The 27,008-nt window shown below is 45.6% G+C and overlaps 2 protein-coding genes across 33 annotated transcripts in view; one reads left to right on the top strand and one right to left on the bottom strand.

Moving 5' to 3' along the window:
• The window catches only part of KMT2C (lysine methyltransferase 2C), a 277,314-nt gene extending 271,443 nt beyond the window's left edge, over positions 1–5,871 (top strand). For all 25 annotated transcript variants that reach the window (XM_036999224.2, XM_036999223.2, XM_036999222.2 and 22 more), the window contains 4 exons: positions 1,525–1,641; positions 2,008–2,081; positions 2,304–2,412; positions 3,889–5,871. In XM_036999224.2, coding sequence (XP_036855119.2) covers positions 1,525–1,641; positions 2,008–2,081; positions 2,304–2,412; positions 3,889–3,981 — 393 coding nt within the window. In that variant the 3' untranslated portion in view covers positions 3,982–5,871. The remainder of the gene's footprint in view (positions 1–1,524; positions 1,642–2,007; positions 2,082–2,303; positions 2,413–3,888) is intronic.
• A 10,022-nt stretch (positions 5,872–15,893) lies between these two features.
• Positions 15,894–27,008, bottom strand: part of GALNT11 (polypeptide N-acetylgalactosaminyltransferase 11) — a 58,895-nt gene continuing 47,780 nt past the window's right edge. For 4 of the 8 annotated variants that reach the window (XM_073238184.1, XM_036999349.2, XM_017661540.3 and 1 more), the window contains 6 exons: positions 23,642–23,759; positions 22,284–22,436; positions 19,620–19,838; positions 18,281–18,385; positions 16,613–16,750; positions 15,894–16,435 (listed from right to left, as the gene is read on the bottom strand). In XM_073238184.1, coding sequence (XP_073094285.1) covers positions 16,304–16,435; positions 16,613–16,750; positions 18,281–18,385; positions 19,620–19,838; positions 22,284–22,436; positions 23,642–23,759 — 865 coding nt within the window. In that variant the 3' untranslated portion in view covers positions 15,894–16,303. Of the gene's footprint in view, positions 16,436–16,612; positions 16,751–18,280; positions 18,386–19,619; positions 19,839–22,283; positions 22,437–23,641; positions 23,760–27,008 lie in introns of those variants that run through there. The other 4 variants (XM_036999351.2, XM_036999352.2, XM_073238186.1 and 1 more) reach the window with 4 other exon arrangements.

A 27,008-nucleotide genomic window follows, 5' to 3' on the forward strand; every position in this document is an offset into this window, starting at 1 on the left:
TGATTTTTTCCCAGTATGTTGTTTTTCCAGAATGTGTTAAGGGGGTGATGGTGAAAACTTAAAATGGTGCATATAGTATGTGATTCGGCCATTAGCGTGGACAGTATGAGCTGCCAGATGAGAGAGATGCTTCCATGTTTTAGCCAATTCTAATTTCTATACAATTCTTCAGCAACCTCAGAATTTTATATTAGGGGGAAAAATCTGCCTTTCCCAAGAGCTGTATTTCTTCCCAGCTTTCCTGATAATTAGAGCAAAGTAACTTTGCCTGGTTTCTCCTCTTTGCCCTGGCCTCCAGGAACTCACAGCCAAGTCTGAAACCTGTTTTATTAGTACTATTAGTAACCCCTTATATAGTTAGCCCTATTTCTGTTTTGTTACGTTTATTGTTATGTCACATTCTTTGAGAAACAGTGGGATCAGGCGGATCTCAGGAGCCGGTGGCCCGCCGAGTTGGCGGCATCCCGGCGAGCTATCACCTGGAAGGTGCGAGAGCCTGGCCATGTGGCCAGCAGTCACCCGTGGGACTTTGTAAAGCTGTCCTGAGAATTTAGTGTAAAGAAGGCACAAAATAAGGTAGTGATGGCATAGCTTCAGTGGTAAGATTTCTGGTCTTCACCTTCCAGATTAGCATGACAACAGAAGGTCATTCATGTTCAGGTGAAGCCTTCAGTGTGGCCCCAGGGTGACACCTTTATGAGAGAGAGAGAGACCGCGGCTTTGCCCTCCGGGGAGCTGACCGGGCTTTGTCGGTTTTGTTGACGGGAAGTAGGTGTACAGCAGTAATTGAACATTTATATATGTTCTGAAACTGACTATCATCTATCGTCATACTAATTAGTTACATATTACTGTTTGCTGTCCGTTGTTTCTATCTTGTTTTTTAACTGGAAGTTTGTACCTTTTGATCCCCTTCACCTGTTTTGCCTGTCTTCCTTCCTGCCACTTCCATAAACCACCAGATTGTTCTCTGTATCCATGAGTCTGTATATCTTTTATTTTGGTCTTGTTTTGTTTTTTAGATTCCACGCATAGAATCATATGGTACTTGCCTTTCTCTGATTTAATTCACTCAGCATAATACCTTCCAGGGCCATCCATGTTGTCACAAATGACCAGGCTTCGTTGTTTTTTTTTTTTTTAAGGCTGAGTAATATTGCATTGTCCGTTCGTCTACTGATAGAAAGTGAGGTTATCTTGGCTATTGTAAGTAGTACTGTGTTAAACATAGTGGTGTATATATTTTTTTGAATTAGTATTTTTGTTTTCTGCAGATAAGTACCCAAGAGTGTGGATCATATGGTAGTTCTGTTTTTAAGAAAAGAGTCCGGTTTCATTCTTTGCATGTACCTGCCCAGTTTTCCCAGCACCATTTATTGAAGACCATCTTTTCCCCATTATATATTCTTACTAACTTTTTCATAGGTCACTTAACCTTGTAAGTGTGGGTTTGTTTCTGGACTCTGTTCTGTTCCGTTGGTCTGAAGTGTTCTTTGAGGTCTATTTACCTATTTATGTTTTCAGGGACTGGGCCTGTATGCTGCCAGGGACATTGAGAAGCACACCATGGTCATTGAATATATTGGGACTATCATTCGAAACGAAGTAGCAAACAGAAAAGAGAAACTTTACGAGTCTCAGGTGAGCAGCCAGTCATCTTATTTGTCCCTCTGTTGTCCAAACACCTGGACGGCAGGGCCAGATTTGTTAGCTAATTTCAATTTTGAACAAAAGCCCTATCTGGATTTCCTGTATTTTCCTCTTTTTTTTTCCCCCATCGGTCTTACCTTTTTCAGTTGGTGTTACTTGCATGGATATAACTGCAGACCAGTGAGCCCGGCTTTACAAGGACCCTAACCACCCATAGTTTCCATTCACACCATGTAAATGCCAGCTGGCTGGTGGGGGTGATGCCACAGTGGGTGGCCAGGGCACACGTCAGCTCACCCCCTGCGCAGCTTCCTCATGTGCCTGTGGACACGGGAGCTTCTGACTTCTGTCTTTCAGAACCGTGGCGTGTACATGTTCCGCATGGATAACGACCACGTCATCGACGCGACGCTCACAGGAGGGCCTGCAAGGTGAGAGAAGGGGTCTCGCCAGGCAGGCTTTATTGCTGCAAGTGTCAGTGTGCTCACTGCAGCCTTTCAGTGATTAACAATTCGGGCAGATGTTTTGAAAGTAATTTTTATTTAAAATTGTGTATTCTTGTCCTGTGAATGGGTAAATAGTAATATAATCAGGAAAAAGCTTTCCCTATGAATTGAAAAAGTTGTAAAGAGCTTCTGGAATGTGGCTTGCAGATACATCAACCACTCGTGTGCGCCTAATTGTGTGGCTGAAGTGGTGACCTTTGAGAGAGGACACAGAATCATCATCAGCTCCAGCCGGAGGATCCAGAAGGGAGAAGAGGTAAGAGTGCGGGGCCAGCCCGCCGCCTGGGCAGCCCGCTCGCCCTCCAGCCCTGCGCTGGCTGGTGGGGGGCTCCCCCGGGCAGGGCGGTGTCCACGTCTCCATCCCCGTCCCTGCGGCGCCTGTGTGGCGCCCTTCCCTGTGTCTCAGGCTCCTCATACCCGTGACCTCCCAGGTCACAGCCGGGCCCTGTCCTGCCCTCTGACGACTGTGCCTGAACACGGCCCGGTGTCGAGAAGGTGTCCTGGGCTTTTGCCTCTTGTGTTCCTGGGGGCATTGTGTCTCGTGCCTCGTGTGGGGTCACTGTACGGCTGTAGGTGGTGAGCTTTGGGTGCCATACGGTTCCAGATCACTTGCATTCACACTTAGAGGTGTTTTGATCAACAAGTGTGACAGGCCCACATTTCTAGGTGCCCGGGCGCCCTCGACCTGCACTTCAGACTTCTTGGGATGGTCCTGCTGCACAGTGTGGGTTTCTGTCGTCTGCCTATTCTGTTTTGGGGGATCAGGGGCCTGCCAGTCTTCACTCTGTTGGGCTTCCCGAGCCCTGGGTGGCAGGAGCTCTGGAACTGCACTTTCTGGCCATCTCTTTGGAATTCCCTTGTTTAAACTCATAACTGGCCCGCTGCGCACCTGAGAGTAACTCGAGGAGTGAGTAGGGCAGGCGTGTGAGAGCCCCAGCCTGCGCGGGGCCCCCCGGGGCTGCACGTGCTGCCCGGCCGGCGACACCTGCGGAGCTCCAAGCCCTTCTGCCCTTTCCCGCCCGACTCTTCCTGAGTTGGTCACTCGGCCTGTACCTCATCTTGCATGAAACAGAGAAAATACTTCCCTAACAGTGTTCCCAGAGAACTCAGCAAATGGCCAGTAAGAGGCCGTACTGTCCTTACTAAAAGCTCCTTGGTCAGTACTGGTGTCTCCCTCTCGGTGTAGAAAGGAAGGCCTTCCAAATAGCATCCTGGGACATGGGGGCCAGCAGGGCCTCGGGGAGCCCTGGTCCTCCCCTGGGGTAGCGCCAGGTTTGTCAGGCGGGCTGGGCGGGGGACACCCTGGGCACCGTGCAGACGCACCCGCCTGGACGGAGGCCAGTCTGAGAGGTCAGTGATAACAAGGCAACCCCTACGGGGAGGGGTGTCTTCCAAGTGTGCTTTAAGTGAGGAAAGTTGGGGGGAAGCTGCTGGGGGCTCGTCGCTGCCAAACACGCTCAGCAGGCAGGGCACCTGTTGCCCCGGCGGGGCGGCCTGGGAAGGTACCTTGTGGCCGTGCCAGGTCCCCAGCCGCGGGCCCTTCCTCAGCTCCTCTCCCTAAAAATACTGCCTCCCGATTTCTGTGTCGCGCGGAGATCCCCAGGTGAGGCACGGTCCCCACCGCGTCCCCGCCCGGCTGGGTCTGTCCGGGCCACCGGGTTTGCGCACGGGCAGACAGGCAGGAGGTCGTGCCCCGCCAGCCCCTCTCATACTGTGTCTTTGCTGCGGGCAGCTTTGCTATGACTATAAGTTTGACTTTGAAGACGACCAGCACAAGATTCCGTGTCACTGCGGGGCCGTGAACTGCCGGAAGTGGATGAACTGAGGGCATTCCTTGCGGTCTCGGCCGGCGGCTTATCCCCAGGAAGAAGCGATTCAACACGTCGTTTGAATTTCGCGGACAGAAAGATATTTTTGTTTTCTGTTTCATGACTTTTTGAAAACTAGCTTCTGGGAGTTGCGATGTCCCCAGGCCTTCGGGTTCAGGCAGCGCCGGGCGCCGCCAAGGCCCCGCCTGGAGCCGCTGAGGCTGACCGGGACTGCGGGTGGTCCAGCACTTTCGTTGTTTTCTTTTTCTTTCTCTCTCTTTTCTTTTCGTGGGTGGGTTTTGTTTTGTTTTCGTTTTTGTTTTGTTTTGTCTCACTAAGGAAAACTTTTACTGGGGCAAAGAGCCGATGGCTGCCCTGCCCCAGGGCAGGGGCCTTCCTATGAATGTAAGACTGAAATCACCAGCGGAAGGGAGAGGTCCGGTGCTGGCCACGCCCTCTCCGGGGAAGGGGCGGGCCCTCTGTGACAGCTGTTCTAGGGAAAGTAGACACCACTGAACAAGGAATGTACTGAAACGACTTCCTTAGGGGTAGAGCTAAGGGGTAATAACTTGCACTAAATACATTTAAATACTTGATTCCATGAGTCAGTTTATTGTAGTTTTTGATTTCTGTAAAATAAGAGAAACTTTTTGTATTTATTATTGAATAAGTGAATGAAGCTATTTTTAAATAAAAGTTAGAAGAAAGCCACGCTGCTGCTGTTACCTGCAGAACTAACATACCTGTTACTTTGTACAAATGTGTAAATATTTTGAGAAAAAAATACAGTATAAAAATAGTATTGACCAAATGCTACCAGGCTCTGCAGCAGCTGGGTGCTTATAAAATGTTCATAGGGATGTTACAATATAATTTTGTGTTATTAAATATGCCATTATAATTATGTAATAACCAAAATTTCAACCTAGAGTGTTTGGGGGTTTTTTGGAAACTACAGTCTGTTAGTACTTAATTGTTTTGTACACCTTACTTCTGATAGAAAGGAGCGTATGTTATAATGACTACAACTTTTATAGCTGTTTTGGTAATTTAAACGAATTTTTTCATATTATATTGTTGCATCCCTACTTCTTCAGGCAGTTTTTTTTGTGCTTACAATTTGTGATAACTGTGAATAACCGCTAAAAATTACACCCAAATGGAGGCTGAATTTTTCTTCAGCAAAAGTAGTTTTGATTATTAGAACTTTGTTTCAGGCCACAAAGAATCATGTAAACATACTAGGATCATGTAGCAGGAACTCTGACTCTCGAGCCTTCTATTTAACACAAAAATTTGAAGAAAAAAAAAAAAAAGGAGAGGTGACCATGCTCACGGCTGCAGGACTCCGGCAATAGGGTTTCGGAAGATGTAATTTTAAAATGTGTTTGTAGGAACTGTTTGTTTACATTTCTTTAATAAAAAAAACACTGTTTTGTGTTTGCTTGTAGAAACTTAATCAGCATTTTGAAGCAGGTTAGCTTTTTATTTTGTACTTAAAATTCTGGTACTGACACTTCACAGGCTAAGTATAAAATGAAGTTTTTGTGTGCACAATTCAAGTGGACTGTAAGCTGTCGGTACATTCAGTGATGCAGTTCTGAACTTGTAATGTATATGGCATGATGTATTTTTATCTTACAGAATAAATCAATTGTATATATTTTTCTCTTGACAAATAGCTGTATGAAATTTGTTTCTCGAATATTTTTCTTCTCTTGTACAATATTCTGACATCCTACCAGTATTTGTCCTACCGGGTTTTTTGTTTTCTGTTCTGTATAATAGTATCTAATGTTGGCAAAAATTGAATTTTTTGAAGTATACAGAGTGTTATGGGTTTTGGAATTTGTGGACACAGATTTAGAAGATCACCATTTACAAATAAAATATTTTACATCTATAAAGGCTGCCCGAGTGTCTGTTGGCCTCTCACGGTCTGGCCGCTGCTCTGGAGCAGAGCTGCTGGGAACTTGCCAGCGGCCTGCGTCTGAATTGCTGGTGTGCGGACGTGTGATGACTGGTTCTCTAGCTCATTCCACAGGGGACTGTGGCTTCCTCCCAGGTGTTAGCACACCAAGTTAGAGGATATTTGTGATGCCTTGTGTCCTTGTTTAAATTTCGTTTTTATTGTTAAATTTTATCTTCTGATTTTTTTTTTTTTGAGGCCTCTCCCCTAGCTACACTCTGTGGTAGAGTTTCTATCATTGAATGTATTTAACGTTTAAGGGGATTGCTAAGAACTAAAATTACTCAGAGTCTCCCTCACAATTTCTAAAACAGATTTGTAGCTTGTGCTTCATGACATCCTAAAAGTAAGCTTTTATAGCGTGTGGTTCCATACAAATTCTCAAGACTGCGTATCATTTAGAGACAAAAGCTTTCAGAAGTGCTGCTGTCCACAGCGAAATGGCTGGGCTGGCTGGGGGTGTCAGCCCGGAAACTCGACCTCACCCTGGGTCCCCAGCGGTCACCTGTGGGGAGGGTGGTCGCCCCGAGTCCCCACAGAGCCTGGGCCCTGCTCTGCTGCTGCGGCCGCCAGCTACTCGTTCCGAATGAGGCCAGGAAGGTCATTCCCGCCATGAGAGCTGCTTATCCCAGCAGCCAAAGCCAGCGGCAGATGGTGCCTCCAGCCCTGAAAGGGTCCCCTCGCAGTGGGTTCCAGGCAGGGCAGGAGCAAGGCTGGGTCCCTCCCAGCTGACCGGGCAGCCGCAGTGCGCGCCTGTGTTCTCTGCACACTCGACCCATTTTTTTAAGTGCCTTCAAGGCACAGGGCTGTCACGGTCCCTTAGCTGTATTGCGCTTGTGTTCTGCTTGGGGAGAAGGCTAAAAACAGGCCATTTTTTACGTGGAAATCTGACACAGTCCTGGGCACCTGGGGAGGCAGCCGTGGGAGGGACGTCTGAGTAGGGCCCTGAGAAGTGGGGGGCAGCAGGCCGTCCTCGCATGCAGATAACATGGGGAGGGCACTGCAAGGAAGAGCCGGAAGCAGGCAGGGCCGGAGCAGGGCCCCGGCGTGGGCCTTCAGATGGTCTGAGTGCAGCCAGAGCCGCGGAGGAAGTGCTGTGCCCCAGACCCAGCAAAGGGGGAAGGCCAGGGCGGGCTGTGCACAGGCTTTCTGGAAACTGCAAGGTTCCAGCGTGGGGTGTCAGCACCTGCCCATGGGTTTTGAGGGGAGTCACCAAAGCTGAAGAATTCTACTAAACGCTGAAGGAAATTGGGTAATAAAGCCACAGAGCAATGGGGCTCCAGGCAAGACGGGGGGCAGACAGCACGGCTGTTGGCAGATGCACCGTCACCTGTGGCTCGCCAGTTACTGACGGTTCCCGGGACTTCTGTAACCTGCAGTGGAGCGCACGCCCTGCGTGGCAGGAAGACGGAGTGGCTGCTGCTTCCAGTCAAGGCCCCTCAGCAACAGCCCTCGAGGGGTCCTTAGGGGACCTTCCACCCCGGTCGCTCCAGCTTTTCCATCCTCGCCAGCCCCGCTCAGTTCCCACGCGGGCCAGGCCACAGCCCCACGGTCAGTTCGTGTTCCCGCAAGACCCTCCCTCCTCTGTGGCAGAGCCTTCCCTGGGCAGGCGGCACAGCTGGGCTCCTGGGCTCGGTGTCCCCGCGGCCTTGTGCTTCAGCCATTCCAGCCAGTTCTTGCCCCAGCCACTGAAACGTAAGACTACTGGGCTTCACTGTCTCTGAAGGTGGCCTCTTCGCACCGCATCATAAAGTGACAGCCCGGCGGCAGATGCCCGGCAGACCAGGCTGTGGCCAGGCCAAGAGCCAAGTATGCGCGTGGCCCATTTGTGGGGACCCTGTGGCCTGGACCCTCCCTCCTCAGCTCCCCTGCTCCGCAGTCCAGGCCACGCGGACAATACAGTGACACCTTTGCAGCCACTGCCTTTGTGGCTCCAAACCCAGGCGTGGCCCACTCCTGCCTGGGCTGCCCACCAGTCCCTGGGGTTTCCTCTTGCAGCCCTCGTCTGGGGCTGCCTGCACTTCCAGGGCAAATGCTGGGCGTGTGTGCCCAGGCCCTGGTCTGCAGCTGTGCTGGGCAGCTGCCCAGACTCCCCAAGGCCTTCCTGGCACCACAGATGTTCCTCCAGCCCTTAGCCAGCTTCCCGTTTTCCTGGCACAGATCCGGCGGGGGGCATAAGGTGGGGGGTGTATTGGTTTTTCGACACGGGCAGCTCTAACTCATTTTTCTTGACAGTGCACCCAGGTCACTTCCGGGCGGAGACTGCATCCCCCTGCTCGCCAGAGGAAGTGTGCTGTCACCACAGTCAGGCGCCCGCAGGCTGACCCTCTGGGTCCTGGCCTCGGCTTGGCTCAGCCAGCGGGCTCCCCGGCGGGAGGGCAGACCCGGGGAACCAGGCCCTGTTCCCTGCTCCGTATCAGTGGCGCCGCCTGGCAGGACTTGGGCACCTTCCGTGGCGCTGCCTCCCCCAAGCCTCGGAACAGGGATGCCCTTCCACTGTCACCCGACAGCAGCCCCTTCAGCGCCCCAGATAAGCCAGCCTTCGGTGTCCTAATGGGACCCTGACTGATGGAGGAAGGAGGGAATCCATTTTTGAAGCAAATTAATCCATTACTCCTGACAGTGTAAAATAATACAGTACTTGTGTAAAAATATTGGTAATGCTTTTAAGAAAATTATCCACATTTAGCCTTAAAAACAAAAAAGGAGAAAGAACAAAAACCAAAACCCTAACATAGGTTACTATTTTTTCTCATGAATAATGCTGTGAGGAACGTTTTCAGATATGTGCTTTACTAAACTGCATTACAGAGACTTACTGGACTTAGGAACCTTTTATGTGGGGATAGTATGACTTACAGAGAGGCGGCAAAGGCGTACAGAGCCCCACATGCCCTTCGCCCCGTCCCCAGTGCTGACGTCCTGTGTAACTGGTACTTTTGTCACAACTAAGAGATGAACACGTGTGACCATAAACCACAGGCACCACTCAGATCCCACCAGGTCTGTCTCTTCTGTTTCGGGGTCCCATCCAGGACACCACGCTGTCTGGGCACTGCACCTCCTTACCTGCTCTGGTATGACAGCAATAGTGACGCAGGTTTGCCTGTTTCCATGACTTTGACAGGTTCATCCTCATTATGTTCTTTTTCCCTTAAAATTTTAAGGACATTGAGCACATCTGAAATAGCAATTTTTAATATTGCTAATTCTATAATCTCGTTTCATTTCTGGGTCTATAATTATCTTTTCCTCCTGTAACAGGTCACATTTTTCTGCCTTTTCTATGTCTGGTAATTTTTACTGTTTTTTTGTTGTGCTTTAATGTTGTTGATTGCTGGATTGTGTTGTATTCCTTTTAAGGACTTTATTCTGGTGGCAGTAAAGTTACTGAAAATGAGTTTCTCCTGTAGAATCTTGTTCTTTAAGCATTTTCCGGATGAGTCTAAGCCCCACCGCCGAGGCATGGCCCTCTGCACACCTTGGATATTTACCGAGGTGCCACCACTCGGCCGGTGGAAGCCTGTGACCCAGCAGTGCGACCCGAGCTGTCAGGGTCACAGCTGCCCGGCCCTGCTTCCTCCCTGGCCCTTGGCCTTGGCCGCCTCGCGGGCGCGCACCTCCGTGGACAGCCCCGCGCGCAGCAGGGCTCCGGCGCTGGGGCCCTCCCCGGGGCGCTCCTTCCTGGCAGCCCTGCGCCGCTGGTTTCGGCTGCCCTGGGCCCTGCTCGGCCTCAGTTCTGCAAGACCGCCAGCCTCACTCCTGGGCTTGGCCTCCCTCCCCGGTGGTCTGCAGATTGTCTCCTGGGAAGCTGGGGTGAGTCTCAGGACAGCATCCTGCCGTCCCCAGGATCCCGTGTCTGAACGTTGTTTTGTGTTTTTTCCCCACTTTTCTCATTGTTTGCCCCAGGAGAGGAGCCCAGATCGGTCACTCCCACCCGACCAGGAGCAGGACTCTTCTCATCTCTTCTTGATTTAGAACTTTTCCTCCTGGTCAAATTCTGTCTCCTTGCAAGGCGGCATTTATCAGGTTTCTTCACCCCCGTGCGCCTTATTCTTCATTTCTGGAAACTACAATTTCCAGGTCCTGCTTGAGTCGTCACACCTCGAGTTTTCGTCCTGCCTCTGTTGTCACGTGGTGTTCCTCTGTCAGCCTGCTCCGCACGAGCTGTGGTTTGCTGGGTTCCGGGTCCCTTCCTTGTGGGCCGTCACCCCTCTCCCGCGGCCCCTCCCCGCTGCCCCTCCCCGCTGGGTGCCTTGGGCACAGGACCAGGGCTGCTGGGACCAGGGCTGGGAAGAGGGGTGATTTCTAGATGAGAAACTGTCCTGACCTCCATGTCAGAACCCCTCAGGGCCCGACGGGCAGGACGTGCCTTCACCCCGTCTGGCCCAGCTGGACTGCGGCCCGCAGAGAACACAGCTGTGGGGCCTGGTGGTCGGGGAGCCCAGCCCCCCTGCACCTGCGCAACCTCCCCGTCTGGCCAGAGTGGCCTGGTGGTGTCCTGCCTGCAGTGCAGAACCACGCAGTGACTGAACTGGTGTCCCTTCCAAAGGAGGAAGTCGGGGTATGAATGGGGAGGAGACGCAGCAGCTGAGAGTGAGGAGCGGTCAGGTGGCGCGGAACGAGGGAGACCCAGTGTTCTATGGACACCGCGGAGGGGCGCGGCTATACTTCCTGGCCCGGTCACCCCAGCGGCCTGCAAGGGCGAGCCACGCCCTGCTGAGCCCGCTCCCGCTTTTGCAACCTGACTGGCTTGGAGAGAAGCCAGGACCTGAGTGGCCTCGGCCCCGGGAGACATTTTCATAGGTTATGAGGATGGACTGGGTGAGGTTCTAGTAAGGTGCCCCGTGCTCTGCTGTAAAGGCGCCCCTTGTTACGCTAGTGGAGCGGTGGGTAGGTTCTGCCCCAGGATGGAGCTGGTTGTCGGGGGGCCAACAGTGATGAGAAGGCTGGAACTTTCGGTCCCGTCCCGACTTCCCAGGAGGAAGGCGGGGCTGGAGACGGGCCCGGTCACCACGGACCAACGCCTCAGTCGGGCCTGTGTGGTCAGGCCTCCACAACCCAGGCCGCACAGGGCTCGGAGCGCCTCCGGTGGGCGGCCGCGAGTGGCTCGCCTCTGGAGGGCACGGGGGTCCGAGCCCCTTCTCACACCTCGCTGACCCGTCTCTTCCACCTGGCTGTCCTCTGTATCCTTTATCGCACCCTTTTATGATAAACAGGTAAACGTGTTTCCCCGAGTTCAGAGACGTTCCTGCAAGTTAATGGAACCCGAGGAGGGAAGGGGTGGTCACGGGGACAGCTGGTCGGTCAAAAGCACAGGTGACAGCCTGGACTTGGGGGGGGGCATCTGGAGTCAGGGGAGGCAGTCCCTTACCCTGCGACTGAGCCCTTACCCTGTGGGATCGGACGTTATCTCTGGGTAGATGCTATAGAATTGAGTGGAATTGGACAACTAGTTGGTGTCCCGGAGAATTTTTGCTTGGCATGGGAAAAACACGGTAGGGAGGACTGGGTGCGTCCTGCACGGGAACAGACCAAACGGGGCTTTTCTGGTAGCTTCCCATCCCTCTTACGGTACCTTTTTAATGGGATCCAACCGTGGCCCTCTTGTGTGCGTGGCTGTGATGAGCACCTGGTTTTCCTTGGCTTCAGGTGGTGCGGCTCCCGCGGCTTTGCTCCCCGAGGGTCAGCTGCTGCTGAGGTGGGTTCAGTTTCCCCCATCCACTTATCCACGTTCTTTTTTTCTCTATTTTCCCAATCCTGCTCAATTTCTACTGCACTCCCAGCAGTTCCTCCGCAGTCTGGGGCCCTAAGAAGGAAGCCTGACGGTGAGTCTGAACAACCTCCTCTGCCATTTCCTCATTTAGCCATCTTAGCGGGCGTGAGGTGGCACCTGATTGGGGTTTTAGTTCGCATTTCCCTCATCACTATGGATTGAGCACCTTTTCATATGCTGAGCTAGTAATACATGTTTGGTGAAAGGTCAACTCAAGCATTTTTCCCATTTTAAAAATCGGGGCATCTTTTGTTACTGAGTGTTAAGCACTGTTTATACTCTGCACTACGTCTGTGGTTCACCTTGTCATCACTCGGTGGTGTGCTCAGCAGAAGTTTGTAATTCATTCAACTGTTATGACTTGTTCTTTTAATAGTTAAATCTTTACCTAATCTGAAGTCATGAAAATTGTCTCCATTTTCCTTGAAATTGTTTCCAAAACTATAAAGTTTTGGTTTTTCTGTTTAGATGTATGACTCACCTTGAAATAATTTTTGTGTATGCTGTAAGGTAGGGGTCAAGTTTCATTTTTGTCTATACGGATATAAAATTATTCCAGCACCATTTGGTATAAAGATTTTTCTTTCCCCAGTGAATCATACTGACTCCTTTGAAACAATCAATTGCTCATATACGTGTGGGTCTATTTTGTTCCACCAATCAATTCATCGTCCTTGGGTCAGTATCATAGCCTTGAATTGGTCCAAGTCCTCCAACTTTCTTCTTTTCAGAATTATTTTGACCACTCTAGTCCTGTGTAAATTTGAAAATTAGATTGCTAACTTTGGCAAAAAGCCTACTGGGATTTTGATGGAGAACAGCATTAAATCTGTAGATCAAATTGTGGAGAATTAACATTCTTATACCAAATTTTCTAATCCGTGAATATCAGATAGTCCTCCATTTATTTAGCTTTTCCTTAATTTCTCTTAGCAATGTTCTGTACTTTCCACTGTACACACCTTTTTATATTTTGCTGCTACTGTGAACTTCAATTGTAACAGCATTATTTTCCATTTTGAACTTTGGTTGCTGCCGTACAGAAGTCCAATTCATTTTTATATTCATCTTCTCTGTGTGATCCTGCTAAGCTCCCCTACGCTGTATTTTCTGAAAACTCCAATTTTCTGCACATTTGATAGTAGTCTGCAAAGAGCTTTACTCCTTCCTTCCCAAGGCACCTGCCTTTCATTTATTTCCCTTGCCTGTTGCATGGGGCATGGCCTTCACTACAAATGTTGGAGAGTGTTAGGTGCAGGCATCAGCCTTGCTCCTAATTCAGTCTCTTTCTTTCTGTGAGCCTACGTCTCGTGTTTTCATAGATAACCTTTATCAGGTTGAGGAATTTTCATTCCATTCCTAGTTTGCTGATTTTTTTATTATAAATGGATGTTGAATTCTGTCCAACTTCTTTTTCCTGCAAGGTCATGTCTGTTTCATTATCACAAACCACACTGATTCTCTAATGTTAAAGCAACTGTTTCTGGGATAAAACTCATTTGTTCATAATCTATCATTTTTCCCATATTGCTGAATTTGGTTTGCTAGATTTTTTCTTATGTAAGGCAGTTGTTCTTTACTCATGAAGGATACTGGTCTTTAGTCTTCTAGTATATACTGCTTTTAAAATGAACAATTAAGGCTTACTCATAATACCTACTCATAATACCAAGATTTCACAGATGTTTTCCAGAAGAGGTTGTATATTATTGGTGTAATTTTCCCCTCCAATTTGATAGAATTCATCAGTGAAACCATCTGTGCCTACAGTTTTCTTTGTGGGAAGGTTTTTAAACTATAAATTCAATTTACTTATAATTATATGACTACTCAATTTACTTGAGTGGTTTGTTTAAAAGGAATTTTTCCATTTCATTTCTGTCAGATTTATTGGCATAAACATGGTCATAGTAATCCCTTATCTTTCATTAAAAATGGAATTTTTTACAGGAGTTTCCATTTCATAGTAAAATGGAACAGAAAGTACACAACACAGCTCCCCATCACCACCCCACATCAGCAGAACCTGTTACCTCTAATGAAGCTACATCATCTCAACCCAAGTTCATAGTCTACACAAGGGTTCGCCCTTGGTGGTCCAATCTGTGAGTCTGGACAAATGTACGACGGCATTGCACCCAGGACAGCATGAGACTACAGTTCAGCGTGCCAAGAATCCTGGGCGCCTGTTCATCTCTCCTTCCCCCACCTTGACAACCACTGATGTTATTTCTGCATGACTCTGCCTTCTCCAGAATGTCACACACGATGTAGCTTTTTCAGATTGGCATCTCTCCCTGAGTGGTATGCATCTAAGGCCCATGTCTGCTTGCGGCTGCAGAGCTCCTTTATTCTTAGCAAGGAGCAACACTCCATTGTCTTGTAAACAGTCTCCCCATTCACCCACTGAAGGGTGTCTTGGGTACTTCCAAGTTTGGTGATTACGAATAAAGCTGCTGTAAGTAAGATTCATGTGCAGGATTTTGTATAGATAAGTTTAAATTCCTTTGGATAAATACCAAGAAGCTTGATTTTTGGATCGCATTGGTAAGGGTGTGTTTAGTTTTGTAGGGAACTTTCTTAACTTCCTCCAAAGTGGCTGCACCATTTTGCACTCCGAGCAGCAATGAGTGAGAGATCCTGGGGCTTCTCAATCCTTTTTAACATCTGTAGAATCTCTAGTAAGGTTGTTGTTCTCGTTCCTGATGCTAGTAATTTGTCTTTTTATCAGTTTCATTGATTATTTGTAATCCTAGCTTTAAATTTCATTAATTTTCTCTATTGTTTCCTTTTCCACTCACTTCTGTTCTGACACCACTTCTTCTGCAACTCTTTGCTCTCCTAACTCAGCTCCTCTCTCCTTGTTAAGGTGGATGCTTACATCATTGATTTCAAGCTTTTATCCTCTTCTAGTATATACATGCTTATTAGTGCTGTAAAATTTCCAAGTACTGAGTTAGCTGCTTCCTACAATCTTTTGCTATGTTGTATTTTCATTTTCAGCAAGTTCAAAATAGTCCTGATTTCTTCTGTGACACACAGGGTATTGAAAGTATTTTCCAGGTTATCTCCTTTTTACTGTTGTTATTGGGACTTAATATCCCAGAACATGACCTAATCTTGGTACATTTTTCACATATACTTGAAAAGAATGTGTATTCTGTGGTTGGAGAGTGTTCCATAAATGCTGCTTATGTCAAGCCGCTTGCTAGTACTATTCAGACTGTCTGTATCCTACACTTTTATCAGTCACTGAGAGGTGTGCTGAAATCTGTTACTGTAACTGTCAGCAACGTCTTTCCTAGCAGTTCTATCAATTTTTGTGGCATGTGTTTTGAGGTTCTGTTATAAGGTATGTAAATGTTTGGGGTCATGTCCTCTTAATGAATTGACCCTATCATTATGTAACAACCCTCTTTAGTAATATTGTCTAATATTAATACAGCTATTCCAGATGTCTTTTAATTAGTGTTCAACATGCAACAGTTTACCTTTTAGAGTGAGTTTCCTGGGGACAGCATAAGTTGGGTCTTGCATTTTTATGTCCAATCATCTTTTCTAGAATGGCACACTTAGGCCCTATGATATTTGGTGGGGTTACTGATTCTGTTGGGTTTAAATCTACCATCTTGCTGCTTTTTGCCTTCTATATCTGTCCTTCAACTTCCAAGGCCAGATGGTACATAAAGCACCCTGTAATATGAGACTGTCCCTTCTGAGATCCTGACCTCTGTACCCAGCTGCCTGACAGCTCCAGCTGGATGGTTCACAGGCAACTTTATCCAAACTCATGTAGTTCAAGCTACGAAACTGAAACTCCCCTAAGGTCCTAGGGCTGCACCGCTCCTTTGCTTTAACTGGTTCATCAGCACAACTGCAGAAGAACACAAGTGTATCGCACACCTAGGACGACTCAGACCAGAGGCCCCGATAGAAGAAAAAAGGTATAGCATTCAAAAAAGCCTAGGGAAATAATCGAAAGGATCCTTTATTTTAAATGTAGACAGTACCATAATTCATCAAAATAATTTATAATAGTTATCTGCCTCTTAAATATAATCTCATAAATGATGCCTTCTAAAGTTAAAAGTAATACAGATTCAATCCATTTAAAATTATCCATTTAGAACATAATAGGAAGTAAAAAACAGTCTCCTAAGAGAGGAAATAATGACAAGTTCTGATCAGACAAACGCCATTCCTTTATTAAAGGGAGTTAAAAAGAAGCATAAATAAGTGACTGAAGTGTGAGTTTCCTAGAGTTAATACTATATTCCGGTTTCCCACTGTAAGTAAGGAATATCTCAACAGCAGCTTAGAAGTGCCCGTAACGTCTGGGTGAAACTTATCTCTTCACCCCCCGACGCTCACTCAGCGCCCCACCTTCTCGTGCCTCTGTGCCTTATTTCTGCTGTACTTCCCAGGCGTCTCCATAGAGGACAGGAAAATGCTCATCCTCTCTAAGATGGTTCCACCCAGTCAAGAAGTCAGTGCAAGGTCCTCCTGCACCAGCAATGTTCTTTCTCAAGCACCACACACACCTTACAGAGGGGGCAGAGCGTGATGCATGAGCACCCCAGCCATGCCATCCACCTTAACCTTCCAAGTGCCACTGCTGAGAGGAGGAGCCATCACAGATTGCCATAGCAACAAAGCCTTTGGGACTCAGTGGATCGACCACTCTCAGGCACTGTCCAGCTGACACCTGGTATAGCCGACTGTTCTTCTGAAAAAAAGAGGCGGCAAGAAACACACCACCTGTTACTGCTTTACCCTCAAAAACGTACTGCCAGAGTGTGAAGAAGATGATGCAGAAACCCAGGAAAGACACAGCGCCCCCTCCCCTCCCTCAGCCTCGTCTGCCCCCTCGCAGCCTCCCACCGGCGCTGAGCAAGCTCCTCACCCCAAAGGTCCACTGCTGGGATCCTCCGGACCCGTGGCACTTCATGAGTCGCGGTGGGTCTGATGAGCGAGTTTCTGGCATATCGAGGCACAGGAGATTACTTAAAACCAACTCATGCTCTTCATTATAAATCCAGATCTAAGGAAGAAGAAAAGAGATCAAAACTCCAAGTTTTGCTTTAGATTCTGGAATTCACACATTTGTGGAAGAATGGGTTCACTCTGGTCTGTTCTTGTTTTATGAGATGATACAGTGAACTAGGTAGGAGTTATGTGGAAGCGTTACCAGCTGAGTTATCTGAAAATGAAGTGAATCCAGGAGAAAGTGAGGTACAATTCTGGGAGAGACCTAAGCAGTGGCTGACTTTTATTAACTTCGGTCAATCGAGCAATTGTAGACACTTTCCAATTCTAGGCCCTCACAGTTACATGATGCTCTTGATTCCTAGACTCAATGGGGCCCAGGAGCCCAGTGGGCCTGCTGGTCAGCCTTCTATAGGCGGAAACACACAAGACTATCGTGTTTATATTTCCCTCATCTGTGGGGCAGTGACGATGCGCACAAGCTGTTACCTCACGTTACCTGTGGAATGTCAGAGCAACATATGGACTGAGATTATGATTTCGTATTGATGGCCCAGAAATGGAATTTTCAGGAACAAAAGCCTAAAATTGGCTGAGCTGGACAAGTGTGATGAATAATTAACATGCACCACCACTAAATCCATAGAAATGCTTTTCTTCTATTCTTTGAATTATTTTACTCATTGTTGCTCCCACCTACAGGCTCAAAACGTATGTGTGCGACCCCCACTAACATGGCAGAGATTCTCTACCAGCGCTACAATACACCTTTTGGCAATGCTGCTAAAGTTTTATACTCTGTGCTGGGGTGTACCTGGGAGCCACTGGCCACATGTGTCTCATGGAACCAAGAAAATGAAAATAACTGAAACAGCTACATGTGGCTACTGTATCAGCACAGTTCAAAGGACCCTACTTTCCGGTTTTGAGTGACACCATCCTGCCATGCAAGTTAAAATGAAAATTTTTATGACATGTTTGAGCACTGCAGTCTGGAGACACTACAACTAAGAGATTAAACACTGTTAGGTTGTGCTGTATTATTTTAACAGATACAAATCATTTTGAAATTACAGTTCCAAACTGAAGTAACTTTTATGCTTAAGTCTACTATCACTGAAAATATATGAACTGGGATTAAGTTACACGAATGAACTGAACGGAACTTTTGTTGTGGCTTCCCCTCTGATGAACTACTAAGGCAGGGAAATAGGATTTCAGAGAAAACTGTGCATTAGATGAATCATCTTTTGTAGATTTAATGTTCTTGTCCAGAAAGAAGGCATACATTTGTTGCCATTTTTAACACAGAGGCAGCACTCAATTTACTCTGTATGATTCAAACTCATTCTATATGATTGGAAAATACAAATAATGCTCCTAACAAATGCTACTATGACAGTAAAAAGAGGTAGGAAAATTCATAAGAAGAAAACTTGTATTAGATGATCTCAAAGTCATCGCCAACTTAAAACCATACAGTTTAAGGTAAGTCGGATTTAAATGTTGATGCCACCCCTCCCTCCTCAGGTGTGACTGCCAGCAACTTCCCAGGAGTGGCTGTGAGCCCAGAGGTATCACGCACCTGGTGTGGGTCAGCATAGTCACACGCCTTGAGCACTACAAGGCCTCCCTTCTGGCTTGGGCGGCCCTGCGCCGCTAGGCACTTGCCGGTCTGGAGGTGGTAGAGCTGTAAGAGAAGAGACTGGTCTTCACAACCCAGCATGGCAAGACAGACAGCGGTCAGAAGGTGCCTCAGCGTGCCAGGTAGATGCTAGAGGGGGCCCTGAACAAAATACAGAGATACCCCTCACTTCCGGCCTCAGTCCGCAGGAGTGTCAGGGTAGAGACTCCCGGTCAGAGGCATTTCAACAATATAGGCACGTACTGCGTCAAGTAGAAATCCTACCTTACGATACAAGTTTACTGATTTACTATAAGGGAGGAAGGAAATTAGAATATCACTTCTGCCCTAAGGAACCTTAAAATGAAATCAAGAAAATAAAAGGTATAAACCAGACAGTACATAATTGAAGTATTTATCTCCAGCTTAGCATATATAGTACAGATTATAAATGTCATAGGAACTCCCACGGTGAGATACTAAAAGCAGCAAAGAATATCTACTCTGGGCCGAAGCATTCCGTTACATATTAAATTAGATGTGCACGGCAAGAGTAATGGCAGGAAGGGATTTCAACTATATACACATCCATAGGCACCTATTTTACTTAAAGAGGAAACACCTAATAAACACCATGATCTCTTTTTTTAATCTTAGAAGGTAAAGAGAACAAGAAGGGGAAAACGCTGGGCTTAATTCTAGCCACCGAGGAAGAGCTGGCACGGTCCGAGGCCCTTGAGGAGGGGTGCCTCCATCGCACCGAGAAAACCGGCTACAGTTAGACGGTATTTATACTTGCCTTTCAGAAAGCAAACTCTAGGTGATTCGGGGACAAGGAATGGTTTGGGGGCCAGGCCCCTAAAATGTAAACATGATTACAGAGCTGAAGAAATTCTGTAAGAAACAAAAGGGAACATGTACAGAAGTGCGCCGCTTCGGTGGGTTCCCTGCTAGGCTCAGGCGGCTGCTGCGCGCCCCCGCTGCCCACCCGCGGCCGGTAGGAGCCAGCCGCCCTTTCCCCTTGTGCTCTTCTCTGGGCTGCTCTCTGCCACGAGTTTTACTCACTCCTTTCGCCTCTACATTATATCTACCCTCTCGGACGCGAGCATTAACTTATAGACGTCATGCTCCTCAGGCTCCAGGTAATGCTGGCAGGTTGAAGGGTCTTAACAGTGATGACACTTGAGAAAGTGCCTATCAAAGAACATAGCGGAAGGCAAGCTAAAGTCTGTCATCAAACACTTAACATACAAGGTCACTTAGTACACAACTTAAACATTTGGTAAGATGACTTCCTTACCCTTCCACGCTGAAGGACTTTGGGGCGTTTGGGCCCTCTATTGATGAAAATGGGTTGCTGAGGTTTGGCATTGGGTCCAGCTATCTGCATCTCTGGGTAAATATTATCCAAATACCATTTAAATGATTTACAACCCAATTTCTTCCTCAACTCAACACGCTCACTGATATTTCCATAGCTTCTGGTCCTCAGGTCAGGTCTTAAGGAAAAATACTGCTCCTGGATTTAAAAATGAAACAAGAAAATGGATTTTTGTTTGTTTGTTTAAAATGTAAAGAACGGATTATAAACAAAAATATTTTTCATGCCAGTGTTTTCCTGATGTTGCCAGGAAATGTCAATGGCAAGTTTTTACAGTTAGTTCCATCACTGACAAGGTGAGACATTCAGTATGTAAGGCACGTCCCACGGCGACTGCAGTGGGAGGGGGGGGACTGGATGACGCGGGTGAGCGTGGTAGTCACAGTGTTGCTCGGGTGAAACCCTCATAAGATTGTCTATCAATGATACCTTAATAAAAAAAAAAGACACGTACCAATTCAGAACTGGCAAAACCTGTAAAAACTGTGCATCTCAGAATTGAAACAGACTATGAGATTAGCATTCTCAAACTGTATATTCTTAAAAATTATTGAAGATTAATGAGGTTCTGTTCATGTGAGTTATAGCTATTGATATTTATCATATCAGAAGTTCAAACTGACAAATTTAGAAACATTTAATTCATTACCTATGTACATTAATTAGCTTTGAACAGAAAACTGGCACTGCATTACATTTTGGCAAATTTTTACAACGTCTGGCTAAAAAGGAGTTCTCATGTCTACGTTCAGCCTGTTACTGTATGTTGGTTGAATATATTTTTAAAATATGACTGTGAAAACATGCAGTTTAAAATGGAAGAAATATCTTAATAGCAGTTTCAGATAATTATGGCTGTTCTTTGATCGTACACTAAAACAGTATGAAATCCTATCATTGAGTTTTTTTGTGCTTTTGAATGGATCTTTTATCTATGCAAGAGGTCCACTGGGTTGTAGTTTTTCTCAATACTGACAGATTTCACTATCCAATATAAAAATATATATATTCATAAATATTTAACTGCTGATCTCATCAGAAAAGTTTTTAAGTAATGGGAAGCTGTCAAGCTCATGGTGGTAGATACAAGTTTTCCAAAATTCTAATTTTCACCTGAAACTTAGAGTTTATCATTTCCAACAGGTGCTGCCAGTTGTCTGGAGTGACAGGCTCAGGTGGTTTGTTTTGAAATGCCTATCACACACCCAAGCATGAATAATGACGGTCTGAGTCCTTCGTTAACATAAAGAGTGTGCCGTGGAGCAAAGTGGCTAGTCCAGCACACACGGCACAAATGGCTCTCCAGAAACAAGCATTGAGTCCCCATCACAGCAAAAGTGTGTTCTGTATACTGGACATGCAGACTCACCCAGAATACTAAGACATGCTACGATTTAATGCAACTGTTTCCTCAACAACATTCTGAGAAGAAACAGATTTTTTCTTTTCCTACATCTGGTTGGTCTGGCAGCGAATGGCATCAATGTGAACATGGTGAAAATGGTAAACACTGTGCTGGTCTGACTCTGGAAGCAGCTCTGGAGCAGTAGGCCTTGTCAACAGTTGGCCAGGGATGTCTATGGGCCACATTTTGAGAGCTGCTGTGTTAGACCTTATGACTCAGAAGATGATTAGCATGGAGTTGGCCTAAAGGAGCCCAGAATTTAGAGGAGGGGGAGCATGGCAGTGTCCCTTCCTGTCCCCCATCTTCTGCCCCCGGCAGTTTGCCATTTCCTCCTCCTTGTTTCACAGTGTTAAAAACGACTGTGTACTTCCTACTTCCACAGTCACCTGTGTATCCCCCGAAACCTAACAGAGCCTGGTATATAGTAGGTGCTCAATGACTGCTTAAAAAAAAATCAGTTACACACAAATGCTCACAGCATTTTTCATGACATTCATAAGTGGATAAACAGATTTTGGTATGAATATTATTCAGCAATAAAAAGGAACAAAGTAATGCCTGGCACAGTACAAATGAACCTGGAAGCATGCTAAGTAAAGAAGACGGTCACAAAAGACCACAGACTGTACGATTCCCTTGGTATGAAATGTCCAGAATAAGCACCTCCAGGGAATCTAGTGGTTGTCAAGGCTGGGGGATAGTTGAAGGATGTGGAGTTTCTTTTGGGGGTAAAAAAATGCTCCAAAAACAATTTGTGAATTACACAATAAAGCTGTGGCGAAGGGCGTAAGAGAAAGAAGGGATGCCACATGTGCAGTCTAGCAGGGGAAGCCACGGGTCCGAGATCACGGCAAAGCCAAATGACCAGAAGAACAGAATTCTGTGGGAGTTACAGGACAGGAACCAGAAGGAATAAGGAAACTACAGAGATAATTTCTTCTGTTGTATCATATTCATATCGCCTTTTACGGAGTGGCCACTTGAAAAATTAAGGGGGTCAGGACAAAAAAATGAATGAAATACTGGGTGGTGAGAAGAGAGGAAAAGAAACCCAGGAAGAGATGGCCCTAAAGCAAAGGTCACTCCAACAGGAACCACAGGAGCAAAAAGGAAGGCGACCGTGGCCATCGCCACGGAGTGACCGGCCTCTCACTCACCCCCTACAGATTCCATCTCACCTTATATTCATCCAGCCAAACGTGTGCCAGCCTCAAGGAGTTGTGTGTCATGGTGTCCTGGCCTTCAGGAGACCCATATGGTCGCCTTTTTCGGAAAATGTGTCCGACTCTGGAGCAAGGGATGATGAAGAGCCCCCCTCCGCACATCCAGATCTGGGCGGAAGCAAAGTGCGTTAATAGCCGCCTCTCATTGCTATGGAATCAATGCATGAATCTTCATGAAATTAATCTTTATTAAACAGGTGTTTATGAAACTTTCCAAGCTGTTTTATTAGACACAACTATTCAAATACAAAGACATAACTATTCAAATACAAGAAAGCCACAGGGTACATTTAAAGAATTATTTGCCTTTATAATTGTTTTCGGTGTAATACTCCTCACTACCATGTGTCAAAAATTGCACTTACCATAACACTGTTGTTTTAATAAATTAAGGAACTTGATCTTTGGGACTTGGGAATAAAGAATGCTTATTACCAACTGGTCCATCCATCCTTACATACATTTTTTTGTAGAAAAATGCTTTTTATAAAATATACATAATGCTCGACTGAGATTCAAAAGATATGGTCTACATTTTGCTCTTGACTATCTGAGTTTATAGTTTCATTTTTGTAGGACTCAAGAATTACCGTATCTATAACATAAGACTAATTATATTTTATTATTTCAACTTTAAATCTAAAGGTTATTAGGAAAAACTGCCTTTTAAAAACACCATGGTTAATATATGTACAGAAATACAAACTGCCATCTGGGCCTGGAGACGGAGGCGGGAAGGGGAGGTCTGGGTCCTTCTCCCTTCTTCCTGCCTTTTCCAGACACTGTCCTAACAGACGCTGCCCCTACAATCACTTTCCAACTTAAGCAACTGCAGAGGTGGGCAGACCATGAAAGGTGACTTTTTTCCTCAGGTTGGAGGTGCCTGCACATATAAAGGATTCAGGAAGCTATGTATATACACATGGGCTGATGATGTAATTTTACATAAAAATTATAAACCAGGATACTTCTGAAAGTAAAATGAGGAGCTATGAATTTTTCCGGAATCCATGTGAACCAGGATGGTCCTAGGCATCAGGGAAACCTGATCCCCTAACTATACATATCCAGGGTTTTCAAGCAAGATTACTAAACTGACAACAAAACTCTAAATGCACATTAAGGCTTAAGAATTGATAACCAACCATCTTTTTGACATTCTGAATCGACATTTTCCAGATCTTAAGGTAAAGTAGCATTCATTAAGGACAATGTTAATTAAGAAAATCAAAGAGAATTTATAGAAAACATGGATCATGGATGAAAATTGTATTCCACTACAAAGTTAATAATTAAGCATGAAAAAAAATTACCCGAAATGATATTTCTAAATTTTCTCCTCCCCAGATATCCATGCCACTGTCATACTGTCCAAGTTCATTGAAATAGTGTCTGTTCATGGCAAACAATCCTCCAGCCATTGTGGGTGACCTAACAAAGGAAAATAATTACTGTGCCAATTCTATAGAGTCCATTAGGCGCTGTTTTTGTTTTTAAGGTTTTAGTGCAGCTTTGGAACACTACTAATAAAAACTAGGTTATAAGCGAATGAGCTGGGCCACATAACTGAATTTTTTACGTTGCTCATGATATATATGCTAGATACCTGGCAAATGAAGGCTACTTTTTTCTAACTATCAGCAGTACTTTTTAAATTATAGCCACTGTTGACAGAAATCTATCTGAAATAAGTTATTTAATTCCTTCTGACAGTCTACAGAGCCACTGGGATGAAAACTAGACTCCGGAGCCTGCCGGAGGGGGACCGAACAAGTCAGCACCTCGACTGGATCCACACGCGTCAGGTCAGCGGCTCTCAAATAGGATGGCTCCGTCCCCAAGCAAACATGTTAGCATCTGGAGACATTTTTAGCTGTCACAACTGGAGCCAGGAGTGCCCCTGGCATCTGACAGGATGAAACCAGGGATGCTGCTAAATATCCTGACATGTACAAGACAGTCCCGCACACCGGACAATTATCTGGCCTAAGATGCCAGTGCTGCCGAGGCTGAGAAACGCCGTGTTAATAAGGGGATTTGAAGTCAGCTGGCCCTTCCAGAGATGCAAGGCCAGCTTACTTCCTGAAACTGGGGATTCATGGATTCTCGTCCCAAATTCTGCCTACCAAAAGTGAAGCAAAATTTTCTTTGCAAGAAATCATCCTGGCTATGAATGTATTTTTCACATACATCTGGAACTGAACAAAAAATGAACAAATAACCATGCAATCAGGAACAAAAAAAATCACATGAAAGAAAAAAGTAATCTACAACAGAAACAAATGTGCAGGGGTTTCAAATCACATAGTTATCAGGTATAGACTTTAAAATAACTATTCAATATATTTATAAGGATAAAAGACATGTTTGAGAATTTGGCAGATAATTAGATGCTACCAAAAAAGAAGCAAATTATACCTATCTGAAAAACGCTGCAAACAGGTAAGAACAGAAACAAATGTAAGCAGCCAGTGGAAGAGGCCACCTTCAAAGGAAACAAAAACAAGGCCGTGAACACAGGAAGCCAGAGGTTCTTGAATGAAACTTTCGAAGTTCTGGATGAATGTATCTGCCAACCCAGAAAGGGACATCAAGTAAAATTATTCTTCAAAATAATGGTGAAACAGAAAAAGAGTAAGAACCAGGAGGTCCAACCCCAGGACATACTGAAGTATGTTCTTTAGTCAGAATGAAAACAGTCCCAGACGGGAGTCTGCCGAGGCAGGAAGAATGAGTGACATAAAAGAAGTGGGTAAACCTAAATGAATACAGTTACATAAAAAAACGTAGGTTCATAAAATTCACACATAACATGCATTTCAACAATGTAACTTGAGGGGGAATAACGGAAGTATGAACATTGAGATTATTATGCTGTTTGCAGAAACTACCAATTTATATTACACTTTGGTTAAGTCAAGGGTTTGTGTTGTATTCTCTAGGGAAGCCACAGAACAGTATGTATAACATCTAATAATGGGCAGCAGTTGGGAACATAACAATAATAAATCTGAACTCAGACCAAAAGGCAAGAGAAGAGAAAAAAGAACACAGAACACATAGATATGCAAACATACCACTGTAACCATAAACACAAAATTTAAGTAATAGCAACTGAACACCCTAATTAAAGGATATAGTTTTTTACAGTGGTTTACAAATAAATCATAATAAAACAAAAGCAACTATATGCTGCTTGCAAGAGACACACCTAAATATAAGACTCTGGAAAGACTGGCAACAAAAGGGAAGAGAAGTCCTACAAGGAACACACTAACCCAAACAAAGCTGGAACAGCCACATCAATGTCACATGGTACAGCAAAAGTTTCACGAATATAAAGACAATTTATAATGATGAATGGTTTCATTCACCAGAAGATTTAATAATTCTAAGTTTTCATGCATCTATTAACAGACTCAAAATATATGAAAATGTATGAAGGCACAAATACACCATTGTGGGAAACGTTAATACCATATTCAATAACTGATAGAATATTCAATAACTGATAGAATGTAAATTTGGTAAAAATATGTAATATTTGAATAACAATAAATTTGACCAAACCAATACAAAATCCCATCTTTAAGAGCTGCAGAAAATACAAAATTTCCAGTTACACAAAGGATATTTACAAAAAGTGCTCATACACCAGACCATAAAGCAAACCTCGCCAATTTCCAGAGGATTAAAATCATTTAGAGTATGTTCTCTGACCACAGTGTAAGTTATCTAGGAATAAATAACTACAAAATCTCTGTATGTCTGGAAAATAGTAAATGTACTGCTTAATAACCCACAGAGGAAACATCTCAATGAAAATACTGTAAAATAAATGATAAAAAGTGATATAATTTGTGGGATGCAGCTAAAGCCATGATTATTAGAAAATTATCTTGAATACACGTATTAGAAAGAAGTTGAAAGTTTTAAAAATCTAAATGTCCAACTCAAGAAGTTAGCAACACTGAAATAAAAGTGAAATAGTTCATAGAAGACAGCGGAGAAAGAGTGGAACAGAAGTGGAAGGAGAAAGGGGGGCACCGATGTCCTCACCATACGAGGAGGGGTGTCAAGTGATGCCGTCAGAAGTCAGCAGAGGAAGTGACAGAATTCTCTCAGGTTTCAAAGGCACCAGCCAGCACACCGCCAGCAAGAGCCACAGCGGCCCCAGGAGCCGAAGGGGGCGGCGGGCGAGCCGCGCCTTCGCGGCCCTGCAGGGGGTGCACAGCTGGCGCGACGCTGAAAAGAGGGATGTTTATGATCGAGTTACGGGGTAAGAAACGAAAGACCAGAAATAAAAACAGTTCAAGGAATTTGCCTCTGCGGAAAAGGGCTGAGAATAGGGAAGAAAGGCTAGAACCCGCCAACCTCACATCCTGGGCTCTCCTATACTATTTGTTATTGAAAACATGGTTTTAACTAAAAATATTAAAAATGAAAACAATGAAAACCAATGCCTATGATGATAATGGGAAAGGCAAAAACTGGCAGCTGCACAGAAACTAGAATGAGAACACACGGACAGCCTGGGGCCCCTGCCCTGGTAATGGTGAACACAAAATATACCTACTGGACCACACTGACCCCACCTTCAGAGAAAGACAGACAACCCAAAAGTGTAGGAAGAAATGGAGTCGCCACTACTGCTACCTGCCTCCAGTCGCCCGGCATGAG

The sequence above is a fragment of the Manis javanica genome, chromosome 6, assembly GCF_040802235.1.
Source record: "Manis javanica isolate MJ-LG chromosome 6, MJ_LKY, whole genome shotgun sequence".
NCBI classification, from domain to species: domain Eukaryota; kingdom Metazoa; phylum Chordata; class Mammalia; order Pholidota; family Manidae; genus Manis; species Manis javanica.